This window comes from Aedes aegypti, chromosome 1 (genome assembly GCF_002204515.2).
Source record: "Aedes aegypti strain LVP_AGWG chromosome 1, AaegL5.0 Primary Assembly, whole genome shotgun sequence".
In the NCBI taxonomy this organism is placed as follows: domain Eukaryota; kingdom Metazoa; phylum Arthropoda; class Insecta; order Diptera; family Culicidae; genus Aedes; species Aedes aegypti.
The window spans coordinates 222,797,584-222,810,149 of record NC_035107.1 but is presented as its reverse complement, the minus strand read 5'-3'; the positions used below and the strand labels follow the sequence as shown (position 1 = coordinate 222,810,149).

At 43.1% G+C, this 12,566-nt stretch overlaps 1 protein-coding gene, 1 long non-coding RNA gene and 1 other non-coding gene across 3 annotated transcripts; 2 read left to right on the top strand and 1 right to left on the bottom strand.

Moving 5' to 3' along the window:
• Window positions 1-319: 319 nt before the first annotated feature.
• LOC110681564 lies at window positions 320-2,936 on the bottom strand. Its single transcript, XR_002503265.1, has 4 exons — window positions 2,687-2,936; window positions 1,232-1,349; window positions 815-937; window positions 320-746 (listed from the first exon to the last, which is right to left on the bottom strand). It is a non-coding gene; the product is annotated as an uncharacterized LOC110681564 (long non-coding RNA).
• Trnan-guu lies at window positions 628-701 on the top strand. Its single transcript has one exon. It is a non-coding gene; the product is annotated as a tRNA-Asn (tRNA).
• On the top strand, window positions 1,260-2,657 carry LOC5580006 (UPF0415 protein C7orf25 homolog). Its single transcript, XM_001653844.2, has 2 exons — window positions 1,260-1,521; window positions 1,594-2,657. The coding sequence occupies exons 1-2, from the start codon at window positions 1,363-1,365 to the stop codon at window positions 2,551-2,553; spliced, it is 1,119 nt and encodes a 372-aa protein (XP_001653894.1). The 5' UTR covers window positions 1,260-1,362; the 3' UTR covers window positions 2,554-2,657.
• Window positions 2,937-12,566: the final 9,630 nt, after the last annotated feature.

The following is a 12,566-nucleotide window of genomic DNA, read 5'->3' as shown; positions in this document are numbered from 1 at the left end:
TGTGTTACCAAATTAGGATGATAGTGTTGTCTAATAACACAGAACACCTAGATATAAGAAATAATGAATGTAATGTTTGGAATGATACTAATAAAACAAATAAAAAAAAGTTCCAGGTCTTGACTTTCTCCTGACTGTGTCCTGGTTTTTGCAGATGATGATCATATACCCTGGTCTGAACAAATGATTTCCGAATTAAGGTTTGATTGGTTCCTTCCTTTGTTAAGCAACTTTTCTGAGAACAGCATTTTGAATAGCAGCCACTTGTTACGTATTAAATTTTGTATTAGGAAAGCCTTCGGGAAGAATGTCAATTCACTACTTCTAAAAACAACGGTTTATTGAGTCTGTTGTTGCCATCAGCCTTGTTCATCACGTTATTTCATTCGATAAAATAAGTCAAATGACTTAATGCCAAACGACTTACGCCAACTGACCTTATGTGTAACAACATTGTGCCATTCTGGATGGCTTCATCTGCTATTATGAATAGGCGGCATAATAGGCCCTCGTTTCATTTTTGGTTGGCTTTGTTCCTGTTGGATGCCACTGTGACAATACCCTACAAATTTGCTCCGAAGCGTCATCCTAGCTTTTATAGTGATCCGGCGAGCCGTTTCTCAACGAGCCTCCGTGGCGCAATTGGCTAGCGCGTTCGGCTGTTAACCGAAAGGTTGGTGGTTCGAGCCCACCCGGGGGCGGGAGCTTTTTTGCAAGATCAATGTAGTACCGATGACTTTTTGTACCTGAAAAATCAGAACATTCTTACTGATTTGAGGAATTCGCCAGTTGTTTTCTGTTGATTCATACAAACCTTGGTTGTTCTCACAGTTTTTCGATTCTACACCTACTTTTCTCAATCATTTGAGTTAGTTTTGGCTTGATTTTATTAGATGCGTCCTTCCGCAAATTAACGCTCGTATAGCTTTCACGTTTCCTATAAGATTAGAAGATGTCATCAATAAAAATCACTTTAGCTCAATTTCCATCGCGTCTTCCATTCTCATATTCTGTCTTTCCACTACAAACGCTACAAACTACCATTGATGTACATATGTGTGGAAGCATTGGCAATAAACAAATCTATAAATAGCAATTCGCTCTGTGTTTGGATTGCGCACAGAGCAAGTTCTTTTCTCTCGTCTAGGTACTTCGCGAATTTGAATGGAAAGGCGAAGCGAGAGCACAACATTCCGTTTTGTTTACTTCCCATTTCCTTCGCTTTGCTTACCACAATCATCCATTCGAAACGAAACAAAACTGTCAAACATCATCAGTTGTGTAGAAGTGCGATAAAAATCAACCTGGTAGCCTTTTGTTGCCGTCGCGTGATTTTAATCTTCCTGACCCTGCAATAAAATAATGGACAATGAGTACACCCTGGAAGAACTCACCTCGCTGGCGCAGGAAAAAATCGACCTCGGCGGGAAATTGCTGCAAGATTTGGCCAAGTGCGACACGGTTGACGGAGTGCGAAAAATTTCCAAGAAAATCAGCCAGGAGCTCAAGTTTCTCAACAAGGTGAGTGAACCCACGCTACCTCCTTTCACTTATCAACCTTGATCGTGCCCTTATGCGACTCTACTTCCTCAGGTGAAGACGGCCAAAACGGTGTCCATCAACCATATCCTGTGCAGTAATTTGACGCACTTTGCTTGCCTGGTCCAGTGCCTGCTCAGCTGCCAAGACGTGATCCATGTGGATTATCCACTGCCCCTGGAGGACCGTGGGTCTAAGCTACGGGTAGATATCGTAGCCGATGGAGGGGCAACCTGGATCAAAGTCATTGCCCGCAATCCTAAATCGTTGAGCGATGCCGTCCACGGCCGCACCAGCTACGGGTCCAAAAGCATCCTTGAGCAGGCGGGAGAGTACGTGGAAGCAGCGGAAGCCAATCCGCACATGTTCAAAGCGCCTCGGGTGGTGTTCCGCTTCCTGAGCAAAATCGACGACGAGCTGGTTTTCGAACTGGAGCAAGTCGGAGTGACGGTTCTGGTACTGCAAACGTCCGAACCGGTTCCCCGAGCCGAAATTACCACCGTCACAAAGCTAAATCTGGACATCACCACCCTCATAGCCTACGTAAGCGCCATGACCAACGGCTCCGCCAACTGGGAGTATAACGAACCGCTCCTCACGGAACAGGCCCGCTGGGAACGGGAGAAACCAATCAAACCAGTCCTGGACCAGCTGTTCCACGGGAAGGATCTGATCTGCTGCGAAACGGCCGTTTCCTCCTTCAACGAAATTCTCACAATTCTGGGTGGACCGAACGAGAAGGCGCGCGCCGAGCAGCTCTTTGAAATGGTGACCATCCTGCCGGATGTCCTCCTACCGGACGAGATGCGGAACATCCGCGTGGGCGGAAAAATCAAACCACGGAGTTTGCAAATCTTTGCATTTGGCCTAAGACACGAAGCGATCACGGTGACGTCTAACGAAGGATTTGTGCGGGCGGCCAAGATGCAAGGCTTGGAAGTGCCGGTCTATGTGCACGATGCCCGGGCACTGACCGAGGAGAAGGAACGGGGAGCTCGACTGCTGGAGGAATGATCGACGGTGGCGCAAAGGAAACGGTTTGGATTGGAAATTTGGAAAACATGTGATTTTGTAAAATACTAATAAAATTGTGTTCATTTTGAATCGGTTAAATTATACATCAACGGTTAACAAAACTGACTCTTACCTTTCTCTTGAGTTTCAGGAGCATACTTTTTCAACTTTTACTTTTTTTTTCATTAAAAATTCCACTGAGTTCCTTGCATTTTTTTTTAATGAAATCTAAACAAAACTTTTGAAATGTGCGCCATTCTGAAAAAAGGCTGATAAAGCATCACAGATACGGCAAAGATGAAGTCCTTGCTTTAAATAATTTTCCCTGGAACTTGCACAATGGGTGACATGGTTTGAAGTGTGGACAAATTTATTTCTGCTTTCTCTATACTCAAGAAAATGGCCTCCTAGAATACACCTAGGGCACAGACAAACAGACGTAACACTGACGAAATTTCCATCGACCACTCTTTTAACGATCGTTTCAAATTCGCTATGTTACAAATCTCACAACCAGAGGCGCGCTCATCGTTTTTCTTCGCGTTTGACGTTTCACACTACCGCCATCTGTCGGTCTTGTTGCACGAAACACCTTTTCGTGTAACATGCTCACTAGATGATGATGGTGTAAACTGGGCGATGGATTTTGAAGAAATTTGTTCTAAGTGTTACGTCTGTTTGTCTGTGCCTAGGGTTTGTTCACAAATTTCATAACGCCGAAAATGGCCATTTTTGACACCCACCCTCTCGTGACACTTTTTGAAAAATGTATTTATATGAGCTGTAACATTTCGTCGATACCCACCCTCTTCAGCGTTATTTTGTGAACAGGCCCTAGTGTGGCTCTCATATATCATTTCAGTCAACAGAAATAATAAACCATAGAATAATAATGTCGCTGGTGTTCCCTTTGTCCTCGCTCAGAAACATGTTGGGTACATAAGTGTCAAACTGCATACATTTTTGCGTTGACATTTATAGCCCCGCCTATCTCCACCAGCAAAAGATGTTCCTACTGCGCCGCCAGCGACATTCTTCTTCTATGGTTTATTACTTCTATGTTTCAGTCACATTTAACGTATGTCGTGCAAGGTTTTTACCGTTTCAAAGCACATTTTGCAAACGAATATGACCTCCGAGGAATATTTGTCGCAGTTTTGCTCTGGAGTTGTGATATCTAGTGGGTACTTAGGCTGTGAACCGTTTCATCAGTTCGTTTAACTATTAGTTAAAATTTGACATTTCGATAGTTATTTTCCCCTCAAATGGTTAAATTGTATGGGATGTGGCCGTAGGTCGGACCGAAAGCAATTAAACAACCTGATTGCTAGACGGTCAAATTATAACTAACTCAATTTATTGCAATTCAAAAATACATTTAAAAAGTCATGGCATGCTGGGGTTTTCAGTCGCATCAACTTCAACACTCCTCCTCGACGGTAGAACTCCAGCTGCCTCACGGAATCTCGTCAACTTTAGGTTTGCCAACGGCTTAGTTAGCATGTCGGCAACCATCCTGTCCGTCGGACAATACTCAACGGAGATCTTTCCTTCTTCCTTCATTTGTCGGACGAAATGGTACTTCGTGTCGATCTGTTGTTGATTCTTCCAGATTCCAACTGCCTCATACAAGACTGGTTGTCTTCGTGGATACGAATCGGTTTCGTCACGTCCACAGCAAAATCGGTCAGCAAGCGATTGATCCACTGCAATTCTTGGCAACACTCAGCGAGCGCCACAAATTCCGCTTCGGTGCTGCTCAACGCAACACACGTTTGCTTCCGGGATGCCCAGTGGATTGGTCCACCACCAAACGTAACCAGGAATCCGGAATTCGACTTCCGAGTTTTAGCATCACCGGCCCAGTCAGCGTCGACGTAAACCTCCATTGCTGCTCGTCCTGGTCCCAGTACAAGCTCGTGGTCTCTCGTTGGTCAAGCTGGCGTACTGGTGAATGTTCGGCAATTTCTCACTCTCCTCCTTTTGTTGCAGGTGGCCAGGGTCCAAAGGAATCTTCGACGATTTCGCCTCAGTCATCCCAAATCGCTCCAGCAACTTCTGAATGTAGACTCGTTGGTTCAGAGAAAACTGCTTCTCGGTGCGTCGCACTTGGATGCCCAAGAAATGCCGAATGTCTCCCAACGATGTCACCGTGAAGCTACGGTTTAATGCTGTCATCAGTTCGGCGTACTCCTCCTCAGTGTGACAAGCGATGACCATGTCGTCCACATATATCACCAGATAGGTGAATTGCTTGCCCCGTTGCCGAACGTACAGACACGGATCGTTTGCTGATTGCGTGAACCCTAGTTGCTTCAGCACGCCATCGGTTCCATACGTGTCCCGCTTGCTTGAGACCGTACAGACTCTTCTGTAGCAAACATACGGCGCCTCCACCACCCACTTCATAGCCAGGCGGTTGCCGCATGTAGATCGTTTCGTCCAGATCACCGTGGAGGTAGGCCGTCTTGACGTCCGCATGTTTCACTATCATGCTCTTCGCACTGGCGATTGTAAGCAACGCTCTAAACGTTACCTGCCGCACCACGGGGGCAAACACCTCGTCGAAATCTGTGCCAAACTTTTGGGAAAATCCTTGCGCAACCAATCGAGCCTTGTACTGCGCAACGTTGCCGTTCTCATCGAGCTTGCGCTTGAAAATCCACTTGCTGCCGACTGGCTTGCGATCAGCAGGCAGATTCGCCAGCTTCCAGGTACCGTGCATCTTCAACGACTTGATCTCATCATCCATTGCAACACGCCACTGTACTGCCTCTGGACCGTTGATTGCTTCAGAGAAACTTCGCGGTTCCGCCAAAAACTTGCGCGCCATGCCGGTGGACTCCCGGAATCGAGCTGGCAGCTGTCCTTTCGTGCTTCGATTTGAACGCCGGAGGGGCGTCTTCTCTTCTTCGTTGCCATCATCATCGAGCACATCTTCAGACGGTGAATCATAATATGAGGAGTTTGATTCGCATTCCTCCTGAACCGACGCGTCATCGTCGGATTCATCTTCCACAACTGGTTGTGAAAGCACTGACTCGTACTCCACCATCGTCGCTGACGGTGACCGCGACGTCGAATCATCGTTCTCAACGTCGTCTTCCATCTCCACGAAACGTACATCACGGCTGATGACCACTTTCTTCGTTGCTTGATCGATGAAGCGGAACGCCTTGTGGCAGTCCGAGTAGCCAACGAAAGTCAACTTTTCCGCCTTCGGTGCCAACTTGCTTCGCTTCTCTTTGGGAATGTAAACGAACGCAGTGCACCCAAAAATGTGCAATCGTCCGTAATCCGGTTTCTTGCCAAACCACAGCTCGAACGGTGTCCTCTCGACGGACCTCGATGGCAGCATATTCTGCAAATGAACGGCCGTGTTGACCGCTTCCGCCCAGAACTCGTAGCCCATCTTCGCGTCGATCAGCATGCATCGAGCCATCTCAACGATCGACCGGTTTTTCCTCTCCGCGACTCCGTTTTGCTCCGGTGCATACCCAGCCGTGTACTGGGGAGCGATTCCATTTTCTCGGTAGAACCGTCCCAAACGCTTCGATTTGTATTGGCCTCCCTGGTCGGAACGAATAACGGTCGGACATCTTCCAAAACGATTCTTGACCATACTCACGTAATCTTCTATTACATCCGCAGCTTCCGACTTCTTCTTCAGGAAATACACCACGGTGTATCGGCTATGGTCGTCAATCATCGTGAGGAAGTACCGCGAACCACCCGGCGACACGATATTCATCGGTCCACAGATGTCCGTGTGGATGATGTCCAGCACCTTCGCAGATTGACGATGATCCTTTCTCGGAAATGGCAGCCGAGCTATTTTACCTTCGACGCAGCACTCGCATGTCTGGAACACGCCACATTTCTGAATGCTCACGCCAGTCGCCAAATCATCACGCACCGCTCGATGTATCGCTTCAGGATCACGGTGGCCTAATTTGCGGTGCCAATGATGGATGCAATCCTTTTTGTGGTGTGACGCAACCATACCACGCTGTTTGGTAGCCAGCTGGTATAGCCCACCAACTTTCTTCGCAACCGCTGCGACAGCACCGTCACGTTGGATAACGCAACCACGGCGATTGGAGAAAATCACCTCGGCTCCCTTGGCGACCAATCTTCCTACCGAGATCAGGTTCGACTCCAAATCTGGAACATAGAACACTTCGGACAGGATTACCTCTTGCTGGTTACCTTGTTCGTCTTGGCAAAACAGGCGCCCAGAACCGACACCTTTCACCAACGTCTCGTTTCCATCGGCCAGCGTAATGGAAATCCCCGAACTTGGCTTCAGCTCGTCGAAAAACGAACGGTCACAGCACATGTGCGACGTTGCTCCTGAGTCGACGATCCACACATTTGAATTCGCGGTCGTAGTAGTCATGAACGCGAATGGCGTTACCATGCCAACCGTCGCCTTCGATTTAGATTTTTTCTTCGACACGTGGCTCTGGCTGCTGGTTGGCTCTCTTCCGGCTCTTGATGCTGGGCACTCTCGCTTCATATGCCCGGGCTTGTTGCAATTGTGGCAGACAATGGACTTTTTGTCTCCACCAGCACGCAGAATGGACTCACCTCGATGGCTTTTTTCGGCTCGCTTTTGGGCTTCATCCAACAGCTTCCGTTTCACCAGCTCCATGGTGAGCTCCTCATCGGAACGGCTTTCCAACGCTGTCGTCAGGGTATCGAACGAGTCGGGCATGCTCTTCGGCACCATCGCTATCTTCAGGCTAGGTTCCAGGTCTTGTCCAGCATTCGCGAGACTTGCGAACAGCTCCTCCATGTGGAAAAGATGGCCCTCCATGTCCCTGTCGTCGGCGTACTCAGCTTTGCACAGCTTTTTCAAGTACGACACGCGGGTGCACATCGTCGTTTTCTGGTGATGTTTTCGCAACGCTTCCCAGGTCTCCTTGGCGGTCTTGCAGTTCCGGATCAGCGGGTGTTGGCTGTCGTCGACGAGCAAAACGATGGTGGCCCGTGCTTTGGCGTCTCCTTCCTGCCACGCGTCCGTCAGAGGTTCTGGGGCGGCCTCCGCAACGTATTTCCACAGGTTTTCGCGCACCAACAGCATCTCCACCTTGAATTGCCAGCATTCGTAGCCGCCGCTCTTCAATTTCTCCAGGCCGAACTTGCTTCCATCCATACCGGGAACGTGGAATAATCTTGATTACGGGGTGAAATTTTTTCTTCTCGAATACTCTCTCGAACTTTCTACTAAATGGCCCATAACCTATGGGATGTGGCCGTAGGTCGGACCGAAAGCAATAAAACAACCTGATTGCTAGACGGTCAAATTATAACTAACTCAATTTATTGCAATTCAAAAATACATTTAAAAAGTCATGGCATGCTGGGGTTTTCAGTCGCATCAACTTCAACAAATTAAACATCGAGGTCGACCCATTTGAGCTTTGACAGTCCAGTAGTCGTTTCAGAACAAAGTTGACAGATAGTTAGTTATTCTCAAATAGGCCTATTCACATGACGTTCCAAACAGCTGATTGGGAAGCTCTTTGACAGTTCTTCTATGAAAATGACAGCTTCGTGTATGCACCGGTCCTCTACCGATGTAAACAAATGCATAGACGGACCTGTCACATGAAAAGGCCAATTCACGGGAGCAGAAAATAACTTTCGAACTGTCAAGTTTAACCATGCTCCAGAGCAGGGTTATTTCTCACCGCAGGGGAAACAACTATCGAGCTGTCAAATTTTAACAAAAAGTTAAACGAAATGGTGAAACGGTTCACAGCCTTAGCTGCAATAGAATGTAAGGTACCCCGAAACAAGTGGGACCTTAAAAACGATAGTTCAAACAAATAATTCAATATAATATAATTTTCAAATGTCAATAATCGAATGCATCTATTTCCGGTTTTCAAATCATAAACCATATCCGTACACAAAGCTCTAGACGACATGGTTCGTCTTCCTCTCGAGAAACCGGTTGTCTTCCGTTGTTCCGATTCCGTTCACAATGCTCTAGAGAACATGGTTCGTTTTCCTCTTGAGAGATTTTCTTCCGTTGTTCCGATTCCGTTCCGTTGCTCGGTTGTCAACAACGGCAGCATTTTGGCTGTCTTGCGAATACTCTCTTGCTTTTTTGCCCGTATCATAAGCCTTTGAAAATAAGAGAAAATCCGATATAAGTCGGTCGTAATTTGCCGATTGATGGAGGCAAACGCAAATCATATTACTTACCAGTTGTTCCTGGCTTGATATTGGATTCCCAACAAACATTTTAGCGAAATAAGAGCTAAACAAACCACTTTTAAGTATATTTCAGCTGAATAAACTGGTATTCAACTACTAATGTTTCTTGGGTTATCCGGATAAATATTTTACAAAAAACAAGAAGAAATTTATAAGTCCAAAATTTGTTTACTCCAGACGTTTTTTTTTGTTTTTTTTTCTACACTTGACATGACAGACACCTAACAAATTTTCCATTCATTGTGTACTGTAAAATTTCATAATAAATATTTTTTTCTTTTAACTATTTCTTAATCTATTTTAACAAACAAATATGATAAAAAAAACTATCTGGCTTTACAACCAATGATGTTGTTCTATTTTGATTCATCTTTTTGTAGATACAAATGTAGTTTTTCTCCGGAATAATCGGAAAAGTTCTCAGGAGATTTCTACGGCAATTCTGAATAAGCCAAGAACCTCTAATGAGTGTAAAATACGACGCGACTGGTATGAAATTAATCCGTTACTTCATCCAAAGATTCATTAATAATCTCCTGATAATTCTATATGGATGTCCCAGAAACTTCTCACGAACTCTTTACAGGAATGCTAACGGCAATTTGTTCCAAAACAGAAAAACCATCCATTGACTTATACAGAAAAGCCATAAAGGTTTGCTCTATTTCTTTTCTAACGGTTAAAGAAGTTTCTTGTAGCAATTATTACAGTAAGTAGAAATCTAGACCAACATTTTTTTTAATTATTATTTTCTCGGGCCCCGAGCGTCGCAGCTAATATGTGAATAGTGCGCTGTGTTCATAGAAATCGTTAGAATGCAGCACCAAAAATGCAGCACGAAAAAACTGATTTCAAAATGTCGCGAGTTGAGGCGCATCGCGAGTCACACTGGCGCGATCCGATTTGGTGGCGGTGCGACAATATAGACATTCGCAATCGATCTTTTAACGAGCCAGAACTGTTAGGGGTCATGCTCCCGCGTCACTGTACCGAAGTAATTTTGATAGCGAAATGTCACTTTTAAGGGTCCTAAAGCCCTGTCCCAATTTTAGTATCAAACGCTTAATTTTAGGGCAGAAACACATGTTTACTCAATTTTTAAATGATTTTCATTGGTTTAAGTCCAATAAGCATTTTTTTTTATTTTTGAGATTTTGTCACACCCCTTGGTTTAAACTCAAATTTTGGGTATATTTTGTTTTCCGTGTCCTTTCCGAAATGTCAGATAGGAACAACCCCAGTGTTAAAACTATAAGCCCTGTGGCATTTTTGTCGAAAAAGTGAATGTCAAACATGATCACAAGTGTCAAGGTTCATATTTGGAACCATTTTTAAAATTGAAGTTTAAAAATATTATAACCGTTATTTGAGCTAGAAAAATTGCTAAAGTAGTTGCAAGAACATGCTCTTTCGTATTATTAAATAAAAACAAGAATTGGGTTGTTTAGTGAAGAAAAATTCACAGTTTGTTGCAGCTTGATCGAAAGAGCACATCATTCTTAGTATAACACGATTTTATTGTCCTCCAATATCTCAATGTTCATATTATAAATGATTAACAAATATTTCAATCCGTTGACTCAATGACGTTTCAATTTACACAATGACAGTTCGTCCCGAAGTAAAATTTGCCGAGGGGTGATTCAAAAGTGATTTCCATACTAATTTCAAACGTGTTTTAAAAATAGTTCCAGATGACGGAAAATTGTGATACTTTGGATTCTAGTTCAATTTTTAGCGTAGATTAAGAATATGTAAGAAAATTGATACCCCTAAACAAGCCAATTCATTAAACATTTTAGGACCCAATTGAACGGCACATTTTTCCGTACGGAAAAGTGACAGGTCCATTTGATTTGTACAGCAGGCGTTACCGATGTTATGAAATCAGCTCTACACGGAGAAACATGAAAATACTAGTTAGAGTGATATTTATTACTTCTACCACATTTGTGATTTTTAATCCTTACAAATCATATTAGTTTAAGCTTTCTCTTGCATTTTCGTAAATTATTTCGGATGATTCATTTATGTTGACTAACGTTACACTTGGGACTTGGCTATTTTTGTCTGATTCAGATTTGATTCCCTTCGCTCTCAGTGAGGAACAATTTTCAAGTGTCTCTGCTTTCCTGAGTTTTAGCTTTGTCGAAAGTTGAATAAAAAAAAAGAAAAGAATAAATGAGTTTACGAAGTCCTTGAAGAACTATGGAATAGAGTTGTACAGCTATAGATTATAACGTGATCACATTATTTATTCAAATAAAAGCCAATATTTATCATTTTGTTTCAAATCATTGGGTGATATGAATAAAAAACTTTTAACTTTACTACATGTAGCATCTACTCAAAAACAAAATCCACAAAGTTTACTACACTTTTGGAATGAATAAAAAACTTTTCGAACATGTAGTACTTACTACTTTCGAACATGAGCAGTGACTGAAGCTGCACGTTAAGAAATTTCCATTCAGAGTGCAGAGTGATTCTGCACGTAAAGAATAATCTATTCAGAGTGACGCTTAAAATTAATACAATCATGCATATGAAGAAAATGCATGGAATCTAATCGATTACGCGACAATTTGCACAAATCATGAAGGTGCTGTTATTTGACAAGATTTGTAGTGTAATTTTGCGATTAGTCTGGTATTCTCTCTATGTCAATGATTTTATGATGATGGTACGTCAAAGAATTTTCTGGGTGGTTTTCGGCCTTCGCCAACGCCGATGATTTTTTAAATACTAGCTTAACATTTATGAAGAGATCCTGAGATTACAGCTACCAAATTAGGAACCACATATTTTCTAGCACCAGTACTGAGATTCTGGTGAAATTGCGGTAGAATTTTGATGCTCCCCGTGTGTTTTCTTAACAGCATGTTGAATTCCGATGTTATAAGTGTTTCTGTGATATTCTCGTTATTTTGGTGGGGTTTCTGATAGTATCCTTGGAATGTCTAGAACTTAGAATGTAGAGATTTTTATGAGAATTGTAGTGATTCCATTGGTAGTCGTTAGAATTCAATGAGGATCTCCCCTAAAACACCAGGGTTCATTTTGAAATTATTAAAATTCTTAACGATTCCACAAAAAATTCCATTGAAATCTATAAAACATTTACCGACATTCAAAACGTTTATATTAAAGCTTTACTTTGAAATTCCAACGGAACTGGAGATCAACGGAATCTTAAAGGTTTTTACAATAATTACAAAGATTGATTTTCGGAATTACAAATATTCACACAATAAATCGCAGGAATTCCACCGCAATATCATAGATTCTTACAGAAATATCGTCTCAAAGATACCCACAGAATTCCAAGAGATTAATATTCGGAATCCCATTCCCACCCCAATTCTAGAGTTTTTACCAGATTCCTAATATTTCCGCAATATTCCTAGAATGGTATTTAAACTTCCTGAATTATCATAAAAAATCCGACATCCCTATCGGAATCTCAAAGTTCCTATAGGAATTCCGGTATTCAAAAGGAAATCTGAGATGTCAGAATTTACACGTAAAATTCAGAATTACTTTATCAATATCTGAATTCCTACCGACATCCTAAAATTCCTAGAAAATAACATAATTATCGTAATGCCAGAATTCACACGGTTATTACAAATTGCTACTGCCGGTAATCTTACCGGAATCTCAGAATTGGCGGAGCGAAAGTTTTCGTAACCTCAGAATTCCTTTGCAAAACTCAAAATACCTTCCGATATATCAAAACTCATATCTTTTTCCTATGATTTTTACTCAAAAGTAAATTATTCCAT

Excerpts from the sequence above, each read along its gene's own strand:
- LOC5580006 (XM_001653844.2), top strand. The coding sequence starts at position 1,363 with ATGGACAATGAGTACACCCTGGAAGAACTCACCTCGCTGGCGCAGGAA. Across the intron at positions 1,522-1,593 it reads AGCTCAAGTTTCTCAACAAG|GTGAAGACGGCCAAAACGGT; the intron begins GTGAGTGAACCC and ends CTACTTCCTCAG.